The sequence below is a fragment of the Eriocheir sinensis genome, chromosome 27, assembly GCF_024679095.1.
Source record: "Eriocheir sinensis breed Jianghai 21 chromosome 27, ASM2467909v1, whole genome shotgun sequence".
Classification (NCBI taxonomy): Eukaryota; Metazoa; Arthropoda; class Malacostraca; order Decapoda; family Varunidae; genus Eriocheir; species Eriocheir sinensis.
This window is the reverse complement of record NC_066535.1, coordinates 19,517,336-19,539,316: the sequence shown is the minus strand read 5'-3', so window position 1 is coordinate 19,539,316 and position 21,981 is coordinate 19,517,336. Positions and strand designations below refer to the sequence as shown.

The 21,981-nt window shown below is 44.2% G+C and overlaps 1 protein-coding gene and 1 long non-coding RNA gene across 17 annotated transcripts in view; one reads left to right on the top strand and one right to left on the bottom strand.

Annotated features, from left to right (window-relative positions):
- The window catches only part of LOC127004258 (uncharacterized), a 125,193-nt gene extending 121,223 nt beyond the window's left edge, over nucleotides 1-3,970 (top strand). For 12 of the 13 annotated variants that reach the window (XR_007757732.1, XR_007757730.1, XR_007757731.1 and 9 more), the window contains one exon: nucleotides 3,790-3,970. Coding sequence is in view for 5 of the 13 variants with exons in the window: in XM_050871823.1 (XP_050727780.1) it covers nucleotides 3,790-3,875 (86 nt within the window). In the remaining 8 variants the exon portion in view is untranslated. Of the gene's footprint in view, nucleotides 1-1,925; nucleotides 2,026-3,789 lie in introns of all 13 variants that reach the window. The other variant, XR_007757726.1, reaches the window with a different exon arrangement.
- Nucleotides 3,596-21,981, bottom strand: part of LOC127004261 (uncharacterized) — a 28,585-nt gene continuing 10,199 nt past the window's right edge. For 3 of the 4 annotated variants that reach the window (XR_007757736.1, XR_007757734.1, XR_007757735.1), the window contains 3 exons: nucleotides 16,819-16,935; nucleotides 12,002-12,066; nucleotides 3,596-3,839 (listed from right to left, as the gene is read on the bottom strand). This is a non-coding gene — a long non-coding RNA (uncharacterized LOC127004261). Of the gene's footprint in view, nucleotides 3,840-12,001; nucleotides 12,067-16,818; nucleotides 16,936-18,230; nucleotides 20,409-21,981 lie in introns of all 4 variants that reach the window. The other variant, XR_007757737.1, reaches the window with a different exon arrangement.

The following is a 21,981-nucleotide window of genomic DNA, read 5'->3' as shown; positions in this document are numbered from 1 at the left end:
GTTTTTTTTTTATTAACATTTGATATTGCCTTTTAGCTGCTGGAATTATTGTATAAAAAAATTAATGCACAAGTATAGGTCAAATATTGGGGTATCGGTATCGGTAAAAATTTTGGTATTGGTACATCCTTAATAACATGGACCATTCTCAGGCAGTTTAAATGCTGGGGCTGACCTCATCCTTATTTAATTGAGTCAATGATAACTCTAGGTGGTGGTATAGAAGCATAATTACCGGTAAAAGTATACAGAATTATAATATCTGGCAAAATTAATACGTAAAGCACATACTGCACCATAGCTATACGATGTATGAGGATGATAGGTATCTATTTAATAATGAGTCTATGCACCCCTGCTGTGATTACACTGTTAAAAATCTGCTGCAAGGCTTTGAGGCCTGTCACTAGTGGAGCCTGTGGCCACATGTTGTCTGCAGACCCATTCATACGTTAGAGACAGACACACCAGTCGGCTGTGCTATTTGACGATGACTGAGGCCTTCACCGTCAAGGATAATGATGACTTTGTGCCGGTCTTGTGGGGTCTGCATTGCCACCAACTTGGGCATGTCTTTGGCCAGTATAGTAAGACAGTTTTGCTTCTTACATCAGCTATTTCTAAGGGCTAAAGAGGGGATCAGTTGGGTTGCAATGAGTGTTTTTTGGGTTCATGCAACTGAAGAAGGGTTAGGCCAGCACCAGGGTTATAAAACTACCCCTGGAAATGTCCACAATTCCTAGGAAGGCCTTGCCAGATGTGTGTTTCTTCAGGGTCATGGTACAGAGGAAGGGTCACACTACCACCAGGGCCACAAAACTACCCCTGGAAATGCCCACAACTCGTAGGAAATCCTTGACAAATGTGTGTTTCTACAGGTTCATGGTACAGAGGAAAGGTCACACTACCACCAGGGCCACAAAACTGCTCCTTGAAATGTTCAAAACTCCTACGAAAACCTTGGCAAATCTGTGTTTTTAGGTTCATGATACAGAGGAAGGATCAAACTACCATCGAGGTCACAAATCTACCCCTGGAAATAAAGAAAAACCCATGAAAGGACAGAATTAGGATCAAACGACTTCAGTATAATCATTTCAAATAGTCTGTTTGGGTGTTGGACTCCCTCCCTCTCCTATGTTATCTATAGGTAATACATGAGAAGGAAAAATAAGTGTTGGGACTGTGCAAAGTATTACGAGTTAAACCCGAGAAGTTTTGGGTCCCTCCAAAGGCGACCCTATGTATCATCTATTTTAGGGGGTTTATGTCATGGCAAAAATTTGGCCCGTCGCTGCTACACGGTAAAGCCATAAAATTGGCCCGTCACTGCTACACGGTTAATTGTATTTTGACGCTCTGACCTCACACGGCACGGCTAGTCTAGTCTCACATTGGCTGGGCTCCTGCGTGAGGACTAAGCCTGTATTGCACCCAGCAGCACATACATGGCAAGGCTTTCGGAGGAGTCTGGGGCATTTCCAGAGGTAGTTTAATGACCCTTCTGGTAATGTGACTTCTGTACCATGATCAGAAGAAATGCACATTTGAGAAGGCTTTCGGATGAGTTTTGCGCATTTCCAGGGGTAGTTTAATGACCCTGGTGGTAGTGTGACCCTTCTTCTGTACCATGAACCTGAAAAACACATATTTGAGAAGGCTTTCGGAGGAGTTTGGGGCATTTCCAGGGGTAGTTTAATGACCCTGGTGGTAGTGTGACCATTCTTCTGAACCAAGAACTTACCAAAACATTCAATAAGACCTAACTGACCTCATTTTTGGCCTTTGGAAATATCTGATGTTAAGGAGTGAGGCATCTAAGTATACCTACCTTAGTAACCTTTCTATAGCAGCTCCTAGGATGAAGATTATGTACGTCAGTAAGGGAGGAAAATACATTCGTTGAAGGAGATTTTATACCTTAGGGAAGTGTCTGAAGGAGTGAGCTACTTAACCCATTGTGGAGGTTAGCTTGAAGCGGTGGAGGACTTCCTCTCTCCTGTTGAGTGCCTCATGGTGTGCCTGGTAATTAAGATTATATAAATGTTCTTGTCTATCATATAGTATTTTGTTCATCCTCTCTCTCTCTCTCTCTCTCTCTCTCTCTCTCTCTCTCTCTCTCTCTCTCTCTCTCTCTCTCTCTCCTCAATAAATCTCCTCTCTCTCTCCTCAATAAATCTCCTCTCTCTCTCCTCAATAAATCTCCTCTCTCTCTCCTCAATAAATCTCCTCTCTCTCCTCAATAAATCCTCTCCCTTCTCAATAAATCTCTCTCTCTCCTCAATAAATCTCTCTCTCTCTCTCTCTCTCTCTCTCTCTCTCTCTCTCTCTCTCTCTCTCTCTCTCTCTCTCTCCTCAATAAATCCTCTCTCTCTCTCTCCTCAATAAATCTTTTCTCTCCTCAATAAATCTCTCTCTCTCTCTCTCTCTCTCTCTCTCTCTCTCTCTCTCTCTCTCTCCTCAATAAATCTTCTCTCTCCTCAATAAATCTCCTCTCTCTCCACAATAAATCCTCTCCCTTCTCAATAAATCCTCTCTCTCTCTCTCTCTCTCTCTCTCTCTCTCTCTCTCCTCAATAAATCCTCTCTCAATAAATCATCTCTCAATAAGTCTCCTCTCTCTCTCAATAAATCTCCTCTCTCTCTCAATAAATCTCCTCTCTACATACGAGCAATCCGTACCTAGCCAATGCGTAATGTTTATATACGAGGCGGCCTGCCGAGAGGGTTTAAGTGACCTTTTCTTCAGTAAATTAAGGGTTGGATCAGTTTTCCTCCCAGAACACATTGCAAGACTCCCGACCCTTGCTTATAACATATACAATGTCCCACGTGCCCATCTCGGCTGGACGCTGAGCAGTTTTTGTAATGTTGGCTTCGGCTTCTCAGATTTTGATGCGTTTTGTTAGATTTCTCCATCGTTTCTATACGTATAGGTGTTGTTAGTACCTCAGTGTCTTTCTTAATGATTATTTTGTCTGTATATCATTCCATGTTATTTCTGTCATTCTGTTCCTCCTCAGTGCGTAATATACGAGACTTCCAGCCAAGATCGGGTTTAAGTGACCTGGATTCCTTCCCCCAGAACACTTATAAGACTCCCAACCCCTTGCTTTTTACCATATACAAGGTCTCTTATGCCTATCTTAGCTGGACGTCTTGTAGTTTATGTAAAATTTGCTTCGGCTGTCACAGATTTCACCTCTGTTCTCTTTGTGTGTGTTGTTCAGGCTTCTCTTGCCGACATTTGTTTAATTTCATTTGGCGTTTTGGTAATTGTTTATACGTCTACGCTCCTCTCATTACCACTCCTCTCTTCTGCTCTCTCTCCAAGCTCCTCCTCTCAACTTTTCCTTGTTTTGATTCTACTTTTAACTCATTTTCTCCCTCATTTTGACTCATCTTTTACTCATCTCCTCTTTCCATTCCTCTTCTAATAGGTTTTGTTAAGAACTTTAAACATTTTACTTACTATTATATTGATATGTTATAGTATATATATATATATATATATATATATATATATATATATATATATATATATATATATATATATATATATATATATATATATATATATATATATATATATATATATACCTAACTTATTGCATGATATACTTATTGCATAGTATTGCAACATATGCAAAAAGTGAGCCATATAATTTTTCTAAAATAAATACAAAATTATTTTTTTGTCAATCATTTATTAAATAAATAGAGCACATTTCCTTCACTAAGAGGCTGATTATGCAGGAACTTGACATCTTGGTGTTCTTTCTTCTTCCAGAGTGTGTGGTGTCCCGCAGGCAGGCAGACCGAGACGCCAGCCATTCAATTCTGCCGAGGGAAGGAAGTCGTGTTAGTCAACTCTGATGACTTGTACTTTTCTACCTGTTCTGTAAGCCAGTCACAGAAGATGTGAACTGTATCTGTACTATGAAGTCTTATAAATAAAGTTAAAGGCTACACCTATGACTTTATCTTGCCCCAAACCCATTTAGCTAATCCCCGGACACTTTTTTAGGTATAATTGACTTAAGTACATTTTTCAGGCTACTTTTCAAGATGTTTTTGAGCTGTAAGCTGATATATCTAATTGCTTTGATCTTTTTTAAAAGCTAATTCTATATATATTAAAGGGAGGAACTAATTTTCATACAGAAAAAAAAACTTATAATATAAAAAGAATTATATATGAATTGGAAACAAGATATAAGAGAAGACAACGAAGGGAACTAACAAGAGGAGAGATTGTATACATAAAGAGCTCAAAAGTCATTGAAAAAGCAATGGAAATTAAGAGACAATAATAACATATGAAATAAAAGACGTGGAAACAAGTACTCTAAAAGATGAGAACTCAAAGACAGAGAAAGACGAGACCTTAGATATACAACCAAGAAGAAAATCAGACAGACATGAGATTATTACTATGACATAATACCTTAGACAAAGAGAAAGCAGATAACATATCACAGACTAAAATATTTGAGGCGTACGGCAGAGAAGTGAGGTGACATTAGGAATGGCGACCCTTGTGTAAATTGTACGCAATTAGTATCATAACATAGCAATTTAACTCTAATTTGCACTGGGAAAGACAGACTACCCCTCCAAGGATGAACGCGGGACGAATCAAAATGGAAGCTCAACTTTTATGGGGCAGACGGAGGGTCACTTTCCCTTGTAACGTACATCATGACGAGCAATATCACAATAATTATGTTCTAGTTAGCAAGGGGGGAAAGGAAGAACAAGATATAGTTACTTGCAAGGGGAAATAAACCTTGTATAGAATGTACAGAGGGCTGGAAGTCTCGTAATCTGTTCTCAGTGTGTTACCGTACTCTAATATACGTAAGAATAGGTCACCGTGCCTTAGGATTTCTCTGCCGTAAGCCTCGTTTATACGTTAAGAGATGAGGAGGAAGGGAAACAAGCAAATAATGGAACTCTATATATACGATACAGTGAAAAGGATTTACCGAGAAGGATGTACGTATGAGAGGAGGAAAGTGGGGAGGAGGAGGAGGCGGAGAAGAGAGATATTACGGTAAGTAAAACGGACGATGAGGATATATATATATAAATAAAACTAAATAAAGAAGGAATGATTAGAACTGAGAGAGAGAGAGAGAGATAGGTACATCACAGAGGAGGAAAGTCTGGAATTTGAGGAAGACAAGGAGGAAGGAACGCCAGCCGTGGAGTCTACTGTCGTCAAGGAGCTGATTCAAGGTACGTCTCAAACTTCCCTTCCTAAGATCTATGAAGCAGACCCTTCCGCCCCTCACGTCAGCTACTTGCAAAGGTCAATAAGGAGATCAATCAAGGTCTCACGAGTCTTGTTTTAAGATTCATGGTAAGGAGAAAGTTAAAACTACCACCTGGGTCATCAAACTGCCCCTGGAAATTCTCACAACTCCTACAAAAGCCTGTCAAATGTGTGCGCTTGGAACAATATTTTTAAGAATGTGACTGTCAGATGCCAAGAAGGAGATCAATCGGGTTCTAATTGAGTGGTTTTGAAGGTTCATGGTACATAGGAAGGGTTAATCTATCACCAGGGTCATAAAACTACCCCTGGAAATGCCCAAAACTCCTACGGAAGCCTTAAATACAAGTCTCTCGGGATGGCTTTTTCAAGAATGTGAGCCTCGGATATTTCCGCTCCTCACATCAGCTACTTCCAAAGGCCATAAAGGAGATTAATTGGGTTCTTTTGACTTGTTTTATAGGTTCATGGTAAAGAGGAAAGGTCTTGCTACAACCAGGGTCATAAAACTACCCCTGGAAATGCCCACAACTCCTATGAAAGCCCTGTCAGTTGACCTCACTCAGGGGACAAAATGTTTTTGAATACGACACTAATACAACCAATACAATGTTTGAGGTTCTTGGTACAGTAGAAGGGTTACACTCCCTCTGCACCATGAACGGTTAAACCACCCATGAAAACCCGGTTAGCCTTCTCTGTGGCTTTGGGAAACAGTCATAACAGCTTTTCAAACAAGCAAACTGCGGTGTCATGAAGTTCAAGAATACAGGCTTTATTCAGAAGGTCATTCCTGGTACAGTAAGCAGTATAATCTGACTTACAGTGGACTACACAGACTCTGGAGATAGAGAGTAAAGATCAGCACTCGTAGCTCACCCAAACAGGTCCCAATGTTAGGTACCGCATACCTGTAACCGCATATACGTAACTATACAGCACACTTCCCTTCAGTACCAGGAGGCTGGGTCCCACACGGTACAATAATATCATGTTTAAGGAGAGTGAAAGATGCTTGGCGTGAGAACAGGCTAACTTTTGATAAGAACTATAAAGTGCTGGACATTACTTTGGACTCATGAAAGTACCCTCTAGGTGAGTGAATGGAGTGGCGAGTGTGTGTAGGGTATGTCCAGGGATAGTTATAAGACACTGGTGGTAGTTTGACCCTTCCTCTGTACCATGAACATAAAGACACACACATTTGGCAAAGCTTTCGTAAGAGTTTTGGTCATCTCCAGGGGTAGTTTTATGGCCCTAGTGGTAGTGTGACCATTCTTCTGTACCTTGAACCTAGAGAAACACACATTTGACAAGGCTTTCAAGGGAGTTTAGGGCATTTCCAGGGGGTAGTTTTATGACCCTGGTGGTAGTGTGACCCTTCCTCTGTACCATGAACCTAAAGAAACATATTTGGCAAGGCTTTCGTAGGAGTTTGGGGCATTTTCAGGGGGTAGTTTTATGACCCTAGTGGTAATGTGACCCTTCCTCTGTACCATGAACCTTAAGACACACATTTGGCAAAGCTTTTGTAGGAGTTTTGGGTATTTCCAGGGGTATTTTTATGACCCCGGTGGTAGTGTGACCCTTCCTCTGTACCATGAACCTAAAGAAACACACATTTGACAAGGCTTTCAAGGGAGTTTGGGGCATTTTCAAGGGGTAGTTTTATGACCCTAGTGGTAATGTGACCCTTCCTCTGTACCATGAACCTTAAGACACACATTTGGCAAAGCTTTCGTAGGAGTTTTGGGCATTTCCAGGGGTAGTTTTATGACCCTGGTGGTAGTGTGACCCTTCCTCTGTACCATGAACCTAAAGAAACACACATTTGACAAGGCTTTCAAGGGAGTTTGGGGCATTTTCAGGGGGTAGTTTTATCACCCTAGTGGTAATGTGACCCTTCCTCAGTACCATGAACCTTAGGACACACATTTGGCAAAGCTTTCGTAGGAGTTTTGGGCATTTCCATGGGTAGTTTTATGGCCCTGGTGGTAGTGTGACCCTTCCTCTGTACTGTGAACCTAAAGAAACACACATTTGACAAGGCCTTCAAGGGAGTTTTGGGTATTTCCAGGGGTAGTCTTATGCTCCTGGTGGTAGTGTGACCCTTCCTCTGTACTATGAACCTAAAGAAACACACATTTGAGAAGGCTTTCAAGGGAGTTTAGGGCATTTCCAGGGGTAGTTTTATGACCCTGGTGGTAGTGTGACCATTCCCCTGTACCGTGAACCTGGAGAAACACATATTTGCCAAGGCTTTCATAGGAGTTGTGGGCAGCCCAGTTTGAATCCGACCTGTGGCTACATCTGCTCAGTTTCCTAGGCACCAGTCATCATTGTACCATACGCTACCATCCACAGAACACAGCCAACCAGCACACTACCACCTCACACTGCTACCACTGCTCTCTCTGCCTGACTAGCCCAGCTGCCTTACGCTGACAACACCAGAATATAGAAAATTGCACAAGAAATGCCTCCCACAACTCCCTCAAAAGCCATGTCAAATGTGTGTTTCTTAGGTTCATGGTAAAGAGGAAGGGTCACACTACCACCAGGGTTACAAAACTACCCCTGGAAATGCCCACAACTCCTATGAGAGCCTGATCAAATGTGTGTTTCTTAGGTTCACAGTACAGAAGAAGGGTCACACTACCACCAGGGCCACAAAACTACCCCTGGAAATGCCCACAGCTCCCTCAAAAGCCATGTCAAATGTGTGTTTCTTAGGTTCACAGTACAGAGGGTCACACTACCACCAGGGCCACAAAACTACCCCTGGAAATGCCCACAGCTCCCTCAAAAGCCATGTCAAATGAGTGTTTCTTAGGTTCACAGTACAGAGGAAGGGTCACACTACCACCAGGGTCAAAAAACCAGCCCTGGAAATGCCCACAACTCCCTCAAAAGCCATGTCAAATGTGTTTCTTAGTGTCATGGTACAAAGGAAAGGTCACACTACCACAAGGGTCACAAAACTACCCATGGAAATGACCACAGCTCCCTCAAAAGCAATGTCGAATGTGTGTTTCTTAGGGTCATGGTACAGAGGAAGGGTCACACTACCACCAGGCTCAAAAACTACTGGAATTGCCCACAACTCCTAGGAAAGCCTTGTCAAATGTGTTTCTCAGGGTTATGGTACAGAGGAAGGGTCACACTACCACCAGGGTCATGAAACTACCCATGGAAATGCCCACAACTCCAAGGAAAGCCTTGTCAAATATATATACTCTCTTCCTTCTTATCTATCTCCTTCCCTCCTTTCCTTCCTTCCTTCTTTCCTCTCCCTCTTTTTCCTTCCTTCCTTCCTTCCTTCTTATCTATCTCCTTCCCTCCTTTCCTTCCTTCCTTCTTTCCTCTCCCTCTTTTTCCTTCCTTCCTTCCTTCCTTCCTATCTTTCTCCTTCCCTCCTTTCCTTCCTTCTTTCCTCTCCCTTTTTTTCCTTCCTTCCTTCCTATCTATCTCCTTCCCTCCTTTCCTTCCTTCCTTCTTTCCTCTCCCTCTTTTTCCTTCCTTCCTTCCTTCCTATCTTTCTCCTTCCCTCCTTTCCTTCCTTCCTTCTTTCCTCTCCCTCTTTTTCCTTCCTTCCTTCCTTCCTTCCTTCCTATCTTTCTCCTTCCCTCCTTTCCTTCCTTCCTTCTTTCCTCTCCCTCTTTTTCCTTCCTTCCTTCCTATCTTTCTCCTTCCCTCCTTTCCTTCCTTCCTTCTTTCCTCTCCCTCTTTTTCCTTCCTTCCTATCTTTCTCCTTCCCTCCCTTCCTTCCTTCCTTCTTTCCTCTCCCTCTTTTTCCTTCCTTCCTATCTTTCTCCTTCCCTCCCTTCCTTCCTTCCTTCTTTCCTCTCCCTCTTTTTCCTTCCTTCCTTCCTTCCTTCCTATCTTTCTCCTTCCCTCCCTTCCTTCCTTCCTTCTTTCCTCTCCCTCTTTTTCCTTCCTTCCTTCCTATCTTTCTCCTTCCCTCCTTTCCTTCCTTCCTTCTTTCCTCTCCCTCTTTTTCCTTCCTTCCTTCCTTCCTTCCTATCTTTCTCCTTCCCTCCCTTCCTTCCTTCCTTCTTTCCTCTCCCTCTTTTTCCTTCCTTCCTATCTTTCTCCTTCCCTCCCTTCCTTCCTTCCTTCTTTCCTCTCCCTCTATGTACTTCCTTCCTTCCTTCCTTCCTTGCTATCTTTATCCTTACCTAAATTCCTTCCTTCCTTCTTTACTCTCCCTTTTTTTCCTTCCTTCCTTCCTATCTTTCTCCTTCCCTCCTTTCCTTCCTTCCTTCTTTCCTCTCCCTCTTTTTCCTTCCTTCCTTCCTTCCTTCCTATCTTTCTCCTTCCCTCCTTTCCTTCCTTCCTTCTTTCCTCTCCCTCTTTTTCCTTCCTTCCTTCCTTCCTTCCTATCTTTCTCCTTCCTTCCCTTCCGTCCTTCCATCTTTCCTCTCCCACTTTTTCCTTCCTTCCTAACTTTCTACTTACCTCCCTTCCTTCCTTCCTTCTTTCCTCTCCCTCTTATTCCTTCCTTCCTATCTTTCTCCTTCCCTACCTTCCTTCCTTCTTTCCTCTCCCTCTTTTACCTTCAATCCTTCCTATCTTTCTACTTCCCTCCTTCCTTCCTTCCTTCTTTCCTCTCCTCTTTCCTTCCTTCCTTCATTCCTTCCTATCTTTCTCCTTCCCTTCCTTCCTTCCTTCTTTCCTCTCCCTCTCTTTTCCTTCCTTCCTTCCTTCCTATCTTTCTCCTTCCTCCTTTCCTTCCTTCCTTCTTTCCTCTCCCTTTTTTTCCTTCCTTCCTTCCTAACTATCTTTATCCTTCCCTCCTTCCTTCCTTCCTTCTTTCCTCTCCCTTTTTCCTTCCTTCCTATCTTTCACCTTCCCTCCTTCCTTCCTTCCTTCTTTCCTCTCCCTCTTTTTCCTTCCTTCCTTCCTATCTGCTCCTTTCATCCCTTCATTCTTTCCTCTCCCTTTTTTTCCTTCCTTCCTTCCTATCTTTCTCCTTCCCTCCCTTCCTTCCTTCCTTCTTTCCTCTCCCTCTTTTTCCTTCCTTCCTTCCTTCCTTCCTATCTTTCTCCTTCCATCCATTCCTTCCTTCCTTCTTTCGTCACCCTCTTATACCTTCCTTCCTTCCTTCTTTCCTCTATATCTCTTTCCTTCCTTCCTTCCTTCCTTCTTTCCTCTCCCTCTTTTTCCTTCCTTCCTTCCTTCCTATCTTTCTCCTTCCCTCCTTTCCTTCCTTCCTTCTTTCCTCTCCCTCTTTTTCCTTCCTTCCTTCCTTCCTTCCTATCTTTCTCCTTCCCTCCTTTCCTTCCTTCCTTCTTTCCTCTCCCTCTTTTTCCTTCCTTCCTTCCTTCCTTCCTATCTTTCTCCTTCCCTCCTTTCCTTCCTTCCTTCTTTCCTCTCCCTCTTTTTCCTTCCTTCCTTCCTATCTTTCTCCTTCCCTCCCTTCCTTCCTTCCTTCTTTCCTCTCCCTCTTTTTCCTTCCTTCCTTCCTTCCTATCTTTCTCCTTCCCTCCCTTCCTTCCTTCCTTCTTTCCTCTCCCTCTTTTTCCTTCCTTCCTTCCTTCCTTCCTATCTTTCTCCTTCCCTCCCTTCCTTCCTTCCTTCTTTCCTCTCCCTCTTTTTCCTTCCTTCCTTCCTTCCTTCCTATCTTTCTCCTTCCCTCCCTTCCTTCCTTCCTTCTTTCCTCTCCCTCTCTTTCCTTCATTCCTTCCTTCCCTCACATCTCTTTCTTCCTTCGATCCTTACCTCCCTCCCTCTCTTCCTTCCTTCCTTCTTTCCTCTCCCTCTTTCCTTCCTTCCTTCCTTCCTTCCCTTACATCTCTTTCTTCCTTCGATCCTTACCTCCCTCCTTTCCTTCCTTCCTTCCTTCCTATCTTTCTCCTTCCCTCCCTTCCTTCCTTCCTTCTTTCCTCTCCCTCTCTTTCCTTCATTCCTTCCTTCCCTCACATCTCTTTCTTCCTTCAATCCTTACCTCCCTCCTTTCCTTCCTTCCTTCCTTCCTATCTTTCTCCTTCCCTCCCTTCCTGCCTTCCTTCTTTCCTCTCCCTCTCTTTCCTTCATTCCTTCCTATCTTTCTCCTTCCCTCCCTTCCTTCCTTTTTTCCTTCTTTCCTCTCCTTCTCTTTCCTTCATTCCTTCCCTCACATCTCTTTCTTCCTTCAATCCTTACCTCCCTCCTTTCCTCCCTTCCTTCCTTCCTTCTTTCCTCTCCCTCTTTTTCCTTCCTGCCTTCCTATCTTTCTCCTTCCCTCCCTTCCTTCCTTCCTTCTTTCCTCTCCCTCTCTTTCCTTCATTCCTTCCTTCCCTCACATTTTTCTTCCTTCGATCCTTACCTCCCTCCTTTCCTTCCTTCTTTCCTTCCTTCCTTCCTTCCCTCCCTCCTCCCTTCCTTCCTTCCTTCTTTCCTCTCCCTCTTTTTCCTTCCTTCCTTCCCTCACATCTCTTTCTTCCTTCCATCCTTACCTCTTTCCTTCCTTCCTCCCCTCTCTCCCTCTTTCCTTCCTTCCTCCCCTACTTCTCTTCCTTCCTTTTTTCCTTCCTTCTCTTCCTCCCTCTCTTCCTTCTTTTCCTCCCTCCCTCCCTTCTCTCTCTCTCTCTCTCTCTCTCTCTCTCTCTCTCTCTCTCTCTCTCTCTCTCTCTCTCTCTCTCTCTCCTTTGTTCCTTCCTTTGTAAAGAAAATGAAGATAAGAAAAAGAGGAAACAAAGAAAAATATTGATAAATGGAACAAAGAAATAAAAATAACACTCACCAAGAAATTCCTGTGTCCTCCTCCTCCTCCTCTTCTTCCTCTTCCTCTTCCTCTTCCTCTTCCATCTATAATATAAGTAAGGAATTAGTATTTGTGTCAACCTGAAGATGCATTTTACATATAATAATAAATTCCTTTAAACTTTCAACCCTTCCTTCCTTCCTTTCTTCCACACAGTCACTACCACCAGAGGGTCAACACAGGGGGCAGGGTCAGAGCCTAGCCGAGACACAGGGTCAAATATTTACAAACTCTATCTTTACCAACATAATAATCATTTTCCTGGCATTGCTTCCCAAGGCCGCCACAGAGAATAGTCACTAGGTATCCATGTTACTGTTCAAGGTGCAGAAACATTTTAAAACTACCTCCAGGATGACTGTATCTTCTTCAACATATTGGGCTCCCATTACCACTGTTTACACAGACAAAGTTAACCAGGTTTTCATGGGTGGAAGGAAAGTTTGGTTTAGTGACATCCATGGTCATATGCCGGAGAGAGACAGGAGGGGAAGGAATTATACGAGAAGGGAACATCTGTGGTCATCTGCCGGAGAGAGACAGGAGGGGAAGGAATTATACGAGAAGGGAACATCTGTGGTCATATGCCGGAGAGAGACAGGAGGGGAAGGAATTATAGGAGAAGGGAACATCTGTGGTCATATGCCGGAGAGAGACAGAAGGGGAAGGAATTATAGGAGAAGGGAACATCTGTGGTCATATGCTGGAGAGAGACAGGAGGGGAAGGAATTATAGGAGAAGGGAACATCTGTGGTCATATGCTGGAGAGAGACAGAAGGGGAAGGAATTATAGGAGAAGGGAACATCTGTGGTCATATGCCGGAGAGAGACAGGAGGGGAAGGAATTATAGGAGAAGGGAACATCTGTGGTCATATGCCGGAGAGAGACAGAAGGGAAGGAATTATAGGAAGGGAACATCTGTGGTCATATGCCGGAGAGAGAAAGTCGGGGAAGGAATTATAGGAGAAGGGAACATCTGTGGTCATATGCCGGAGAGAGACAGGAGGGGAAGGAATTACAGGAGAAGGGAACATCTGTGGTCATATGCTAGAGAGAGACAGAAGGGGAAGGAATTATAGGAGAAGGGAACATCTATGGTCATATGCCGGAGAGAGACAGGAGGGGAAGGAATTATAGGAGAAGGGAACATCTGTGGTCATATGCCAGAGAGACAGAAGGGGAAGGAATTATAGGAGAAGGGAACATCTGTGGTCATATGCCAGCAAGAGACAGGAGGGGAAGGAATTATAGGAGAAGGGAACATCTGTGGTCATATGCTGGAGAGAGACAGAAGGGGAAGGAATTATAGGAGAAGGGAACATCTGTGGTCATATGCCGGAGAGAGACAGGAGGGGAAGGAATTATAGGAGAAGGGAACATCTGTGGTCATATGCCAGAGAGAGACAGAAGGGGAAGGAATTATAGGAGAAGGGAACATCTGTAGTCATATGCCGGAGAGAGACAGAAGGGGAAGGAATTATAGGAGAAGGGAACATCTGTGGTCATATGCCGGAGAGAGACAGAAGGGGAAGGAATTATAGGAGAAGGGAACATCTGTGGTCATATGCCGGAGAGAGACAGAAGGGGAAGGAATTATAGAAGGGAACATCTGTGGTCATATGCTGGAGAGAGACAGAAGGGGAAGGAATTACAGGAGAAGGGAACATCTGTAGTCATATACCGGAGAGAGACAGAAGGGGAAGGAATTACAGGAGAAGGGAACATCTGTGGTCATATGCCGGAGAGAGACAGAAGGGGAAGGAATTACAGGAGAAGGGAACATCTGTGGTCATATGCCGGAGAGAGACAGAAGGGGAAGGAATTATAGGAGAAGGGAACATCTGTGGTCATATGCCGGAGAGACAGAAGGGGAAGGAATTATAGGAGAAGGGAACATCTGCCACAAAACTACCCCTGGAAATGCCCACAGCTCCCTCAAAAGCCATGTCAAATGTGTGTTTCTTAGGTTCACAGTACAGAGGGTCACACTACCACCAGGGCCACAAAACTACCCCTGGAAATGCCCACAGCTCCCTCAAAAGCCATGTCAAATGTGTGTTTCTTAGGTTCACAGTACAGAGGGTCACACTACCACCAGGGCCACAAAACTACCCCTGGAAATGCCCACAGCTCCCTCAAAAGCCATGTCAAATGAGTGTTTCTAAGGTTCACAGTACAGAGGAAGGGTCACACTACCACCAGGGTCACAAAACCAGCCCTGGAAATGCCCACAACTCCCTCAAAAGCCATGTCAAATGTGTTTCTTAGTGTCATGGTACAAAGGAAAGGTCACACTACCACCAGGGTCACAAAACTACCCATGGAAATGCCAACAACTCCAAGGAAAGCCTTGTCAAATGTGTTTCTCAGGGTTATGGTACAGAGGAAGGGTCACACTACCACCAGGGTCATGAAACTACCCATGGAAATGCCAACAACTCCAAGGAAAGCCTTGTCAAATATATATACTCTCTTCCTTCCTTCCTTCCTATCTTCTCCCTTCCTTCCTTCCTTCTTTCCTCTCCCTCTTTTTCCTTCCTTCCTTCTTTCCTCTCCCTCTTTTTCCTTCCTTCCTTCCTATCTTCTCCCTTCCTTCCTTCCTTCCTTCTTTCCTCTCCCTCTTTTTCCTTCCTTCCTTCCTATCTTTCTCCTTCCCTCCCTTCCTCAACCGCCGGAGGTTAGAAGGACCGAAAAGATGTTAAGTGGCGTGCTCATCATAGAAAGTGACATTTTACGCACAATTGAAAAGATTAAAGTAAGCAAAGCTCCTGGTCCAGACAAAATTACCCCTAGGGTCTTAAAAGAAATCAAACATCAAATTTGTAAACCGCTCTCCATCATATTCAATAAATCTTTAACAGCTGGAAAAGTTCCGTCGGATTGGAAACTTGCAAATGTCACACCAATTTTCAAAAAGGGGGACAAGTCTCATCCTGGAAACTATCGACCAATTAGCCTGACATCTATTGTTTGTAAGTTAATGGAGACTATCATTCGCGACAATATGGTGAAATTCTTCGAAGAAAATAATATAATAAATAATTCGCAACATGGCTTCCGTAGTAAACGTTCGTGTTTGACTAACTTACTTGATTTTTTTCACTATATTTTTGAGGTGTTCGATGAAAGCAGATCAGTAGATATCATATATCTGGATTTTCAAAAGGCATTTGATAAGGTCCCCCACCAACGATTGCTCAGCAAACTACTGGCGCACGGTATCTCGGGTAATATTCACAATTGGCTTGCGGACTGGCTCTCTGAGCGGAAACAGAGAGTAGTTCTAAACGGTGTTACATCTAACTGGCTCGATGTCAAAGCGGCGTACCTCAAGGATCAGTGCTTGGCCCCATGCTCTTCTTAATTTATGTTAATGATATCGATGATGGGCTCACTTGCAAAGTATCAAAATTTGCTGATGACACAAAAATTGCTAGTAAAGTAACTGCGATACTCGACGAAGAAGCTTAACAATCAGATATAGATCGACTTGCACGTTGGGCCAATCAATGGCAAATGAAATTTAACGTTGAGAAATGTAAAGTGTTGCACATCGGAAAAAATAACAATCGCGTTCGGTACGTAATGAATGGCCAACAACTTTCTGCAGTAAGTAAAGAAAAGGATCTTGGAATCACTATATCAAGCGATTTAAAGCCCGGTCAGCATTGTTCAGAGGTAGTTAAAACTGCAAATAAATTGGTTGGCTTCATCGGACGAGTCTTTAATAATAAATCGGAAAAAGTAATATTAAAACTGTATAATTCGTTGGTTCGACCCCGTCTAGAGTACTGTGTACAGTTTTGGTCTCCCTACTACAGAAAAGACATAGAAAAGTTGGAACGGGTCCAACGAAGAGTAACAAAGATGATTCCTAGGTTGAGAAATTTATCATATGAACAAAGGCTTAACCCCTAAAGGGCCGGAGGCGGCTATAGCCGCTTTTCCACGGAAGGGCCGGGGGCGGTTATAGCCGCTTTGCTTTTTTCGCGCTAAATTTATTTACTTTTCGGTAATTTTCGATGACCATTCGTTGGCAACACTGCCAGAGATATGTTTAGGCTACTGCTTCAGAATCTTGCCCGCTCTCACGATGGACAGGCGTACTGACACGGATTCTGACGCGTCCGATTTCCTGCCAGACCCTGCCGAGCCCAGCAGAGCAACACGAGAATGAGAAGAGTATGCTACAATGACTCCCAAACCACACATCACAAGACTGTGTTACATAGAGAAAGCTTAGAGTATTGACTATATATAAGAATTAGAGCATGGGGGCATCCGTTTTCATTACGCACTAGTCAAGGCCACACAAGCGAAACGAACGCAGAGCGGGCAAGAGCCTCGCTAACTCCAAAAGTCTCTCCTCTTCAACTCAATATTTCTCCAAAACCACAGCACATAGAAACGTTTTCATGCAATAATTAAAAAGAAGAAGAGTTGATGATGACTATGACGACAAAGTAATTTGTTATTGCATTGTAGTTCAGCAGAATCAAGTGTGTGAATATAGGCTATTTTCGGTGTTTGGTGCTGAGGTGCCGGTCCTGTGGATGTTGTAGATGACCACCCAGGCCGGCCCTTTAGGGGTTAAGAAACATGATCCCCGCTGCTACAACCACTGGGTTAAAAGGCCTTTCCCTCTAAGCAAGGGGATGTACTGAACATTTTACAACACGCTGGGTTACTAAGTGAGCTGCTGAACATTTTACAGCTCAATATAACGGGTTCACCCTTTGGGGGCTTCTGGCGGGGGTAATGAAGGCAGGGCAGGAAATGAGTAGAGAAAGCTTACCTATTTCTCCAAGCTGCTGAAAAGCTTGTTGGTGAAGAATTACTTGTCGGTGAAGAGACTGTTGTTGAGGTGAGGAGTGCCCTGTGTTATGGAACCTCCCGGCACTGCTACACCAACCTGCAAATATGTGTCCACTCTCAAAGTCTTGTACCGGGAAAGACGGCATGGGATAATATATTATAAAATCTCTCTCTCTATCAAGGGCTGTATAATATAAGATAATTAATTGATACTCTCTCTCTCATATTTGTTTTTTTACATAAAGAAAACATTTGACAAGGCTTTCAAGGGAGTTTAGGGGCATTTCCAAGGATAGTTTTAAGACACTGGAGGTGGTAGTATGACCATAGGTCTGTGCCGTGAAGCCAAAAAACACATATCTGACACACTTTTTCTAGGAATTTAGTGCATTTCCAGGGGTAGTTTTAAGAGCCTGGTGGCGGTGTGACCCTTCCTCTGTGCCATTAAGGAACAGTGACCCCTGCAAACACACAAAAACTATCTATTTATAACTATCTATCACCCTTTATCTATCTATCCTTCTATCCACTGGTTCCCAAACTGGGGACCATATAGCACAATGAAGGGCGCCGTAGGTTAAGGTTAGTTCAAGACTTAAACTAACCTTGAACTATGGGCTCCTTCAGTCTGCTATATGGGCCCCAGTTTGGGAATGGAAAAGACATGGATTTTAAAGGAAATTACATAGATTTTAGAGGAAATTACATGGATTATAGTGCAAGCAACTGAAGTACAGGCCCACAAGATTATATGAGATGAAGTCCATGCATGTGAGGGCCCCAGACATTGTGTGTGTGTGTGCAGGCTGCCTTCATGGTACCATTTTAGCACATTGAAATAAGGTACCATCTCTCCATCTCCTTCAATGTGTCATTACATGTGTTTCCCAAGGCCACAGAGAAGGTTTTCATGGGCAGATCATAGCCATGGATGGAGGTTTTGCAAGTACTCTACTGGTATATTTTCCCACACACTAAATGCAAACAAACACCAACTTGGATATTTTGTAAGCTCATCCCGGCGCTAATTCAGCGATATTTCTTTGCTTCCTGCATGTTTATCTAACAAACACTAGTACTATGGTATTCTTGTATACCAATACTGCACTAACATAACTACAGTAGAGCCCCACTTAGCGCGAGTTCAATTAGCGTGAACCGCAATTAGTACGAGTCACCATCTACCAAGAGAAACATTAATTAGCGCGAAAGCCTCAGTTAGCACGAGCAGCGACCACGACTGAATTTTGAAAATTGCGCCAAGCCGCCATGATGTGCAGTGGCCTGGGTGGCCTGCCTCACACCACAACACAGCCCCCCGCCACCACTTCCCACACAGTCCCAGTCTCTCATGCTCTCTAACGTCGTCCTGCCCCCCCTGGGCCGCCTCACCTGCTGGGGGCGGTGCACAGCTCGCTGCTCGTGTGTGGCGCCGCAGCAGCCACTGTCACTGTCCCAGCCCCGCCGCCGCCTCCGCCGCCATCCTCGGGGCGTGAGCTTCGCCGTGTCGGCCCCGCGGGGCGCCACTATTACCTGCCACGGCGGGGCAGATGAGGCAAGGTGTCACTATTGATTGTGTGGCCACCGTCACCGTGACACGCTCGATAATAACGGGCGTGATGTCGGCCTGGCCGGGCACGACGCCCACACACGCCCACACCCTGCCCACCGAACCTTTGCTGGGGCCGAACTCTTGTCACACCCACTTGCCGACACCTTGGGCCGCAAGAGTCACCATCCATAACTGATGACTGCGTATTTTGAGTAATTATCAAACCCAAAAGTCACACCCACGTGTGCACCAAATAACTTTTTTTCATATTGGTTACTTTATTCAATTAGCGTGAATTTAGTTAGCGCGACCGCGTTCATCCACCTAATTCTCACGCTAAATGGGGCTCTACTGTACTAACATAGCTCATAGTAGTATTCCCACTTTTAATTAACATCTTGTACAGCAGTGTTTCTCTCTCCCTGTGAACTGTTTCCCTGCACATGAATGCCTCGGCTGTGACGGGTCTTCATCAACAGTGCTGCCAGTGAGTGGCCTCACCTGAACACGAGTCATCGCTCCACACAGCAGGTGACCTGACGAGCCTGGCCTGACAAGCACCTGACAGCTGCCCACCACCTAAACAATGAGGGAAATGACACTTGAGCGGCTTGACAGTTCAGGGCCAAGGCCGCCTCCACCCCTATTCCTATTCAAATACACTGGAATACCATATTTGGGTGTGTTTGTATTGGTATAACTATTGATAGAAATCAAAGCATTCTCATTGTGATTGGAATACAAGGGAAAAGTATTTGTATTGTGCAAATAATTATCTGAGGAACACTTCAAAATCTATCATCTGTAATAGCAGGCATTACAAGTCCACACAGCCTCCCGGGGGACTTGTTAGCACTGTGTTGAGTACAGGGTTATGAGCTCTTGTACATCTTTACAACACTGCTGCTGTTATGCCAAGAAGGTGTATTCATTCATATCAAAACAGCCTTCTTGTTAGCACTGTGTTGAGTACAGGGTTATGAGCTCTTGTACATCTTTAGAACACTGCTGCTGTTATGCCAAGAAGGTGTATTCATTCATATCAAAACAGCCTTCTTGTTAGCACTGTGTTGAGTACAGGGTTATGAGCTACACTACCTTGTACATCTTTAGAACACTGCTGCTGTTATGCCAAGAAGGTGTATTCATTCATATCAAAACAGTATTTCTATTCACTGTAATTTGAAGTACTGTATTGGTATTGTAATCCACAACACTTGTATTCCCTCCCTGATCTTAGATAACTTTACAACACTGCTAAACCCAATTATGACAAGAAGGTATTTGTATTCATATTAAAACAACTTCATATGTATTCAATGTAATTTGAAGTAATTGTATCCCCTCCCTCCCTGGTCAGGGGGAGTCGCTTGGGGGGGGGGGTTGAGCCCACGGCATATCTTCCCGGTCCCACACACCCCAAGCCTCTAAGTCAGGGTTCAGGACAAGACAGGCTCAGCTTTGCACCGTGCCGTGACAAGGACAATATTGTGCTGAGGTATTAATATAAAATTCTGGTTGAGTGGCTGTACGGTGTAATGAAACACTTCCCTGCAAGGTTATTCAATCTTCCAATGCCCTCAATAACAGTTTTCATTCTTACATGCAAACACAAACACTGGCTCCATTTCCATATCTTGCAGAAAACAATAACTGTTCACATTATTTTGTAATGTGTATATTATAATGTACATGCGAGTGTGTGGCTGTGTGTCTAAGCACAGGCTCAGTGCCTTTGCCAGGATGTTATGGAACACGTCAGAGCTGATGGCCGTGGGAACACATGCTGAGCTAACGCAAGAATCAGCAAATGATGACTTTCATCAGCCGTCATCAACCGGAACCCACACCCTCCCGGACGATCTAACAAGCAAATAAAACGAGCAAGCAACGCAAAGACACGGGAGAAGGCGAGAGAAGACAGCGGGCAGCGGGCGGGCGAGTGGTGCTCGCCGGCCCCGGGCTCCTTGGTGTGACTGGCTCTGGTGTGCGTGCGACTCGCTCACGTAAACTGTAAACTTTGTATACAACTGTTAATATAGTTAAAATACATTTGGTATTTTTATTAACCTGAGAGAGAGAACTAAAGTGAACTAAAGTGAACTTATAACGGCTACCACTCGGCCAACTAAAAGGCTATCGTGTTATCTCGCAACCACTTCAATCAACTGGAGAAAGCAGGCAATGGTACACCGGACCTGACGTGAGATAGCAGTTTGCGCCTTAAACATTAAATATAACACTTACCACACACGTCATGTTAAAAACAACGTTTAAAAACTGGTAACAATTTTCCTGTTCCAAACAGCATGTAGTGTGTGCTTGCTTTAAGAACTATTGACTCACTTGAGAAGAACTGATGATACAAGTTGTTTTTCTTTACTATCCTTTACTTTCCTCCAGCCTACAAATATCCCTCCCTCCCTCCCTCCCTTCCCTCCAGTTTCCTCCCTCATTGGAGTGATACATACATGAGAGATGTCACTGTATTGGGGTTTTTGGATGACTGTTTGGATTATTGCTCTCTCTCTCTCTCTCTCTCTCTCTCTCTCTCTCTCTCTCTCTCTCTCTCTTGACTACCCTGGTGATAGTTCTACACGACCTCTGCATCAAACATGAAAACCTCCCATGAAAACCCCCTTCATGACTGGCACAAGCTCTGATGCTGTCTTTCCCCAATAAACACTGCCATAACCTCAAGAATATTAAGCCGTCAACATCCAGACTACATTCTAACCTGTCCGGAGTCTCATCTCATTTTTATAGCTACACCACAATGTTGGGAATTCTGTTCAGCTGCGTAGATGAATTCAGAGCACAGGCATTCCTCATATATCACAGCCTGGCTATCCTGACTCTCCTAATCGCAGTGGCATAAACTCCTACAAAAATCATGGCAAATATGTGTATCTGTAGGTTCATAGTACAGAAGAAGGGTCCAACTACCCCCCAGACTCCTACAGAGCTACACTGCTGTGGTCACTGTGGAGCTCTCCTGGATATTCTTATTGCATTATTTCCTCATGCTGTTGTTGCCTGATGCCTGATATACCACCTTTACTGAGTCAGGTTCATCTGCTAGAGTTTAATGTGACCCTGCTGACAGTTTCACAAGACTTCTGCACCTGGAACAGGAAAACCACCCATGAAAAGCTCTGTTAGTAGTATTACACCGCACTGCTATATAAAAACCTTCACTTTTGGGGGCACTGCGGAGGACATTTCTCGGGTATGGCGGACATGGGATTCAATTGGTGGACGGTGTACCCCACTCTGACTGGGTTCATTTCAGTGGCCACATGCAATGACTGAACACGGGCGGTGGTCTGCCCACACCAAGGCTGTCTCAGGCTGGGCTGGGTCATGGGCGCGTAACATTGACCGTAAAGTGTCGGCAAATACGACACCTTGTGGTCACTTACGCCTGTGTCGGACGCGTCTTGGATTTTTTTCCTTGGAGTAACCAATCTTGAATGTGGGAAAGAAATGGCGGACATTGCCAACAACTGACTGACGCACAAGATAGTCCTACATTCATTTTCTCTCCTCTTCCTCCCTCCTTCCTTCCTTCCTTCCTCCCTCCCTCCTTTA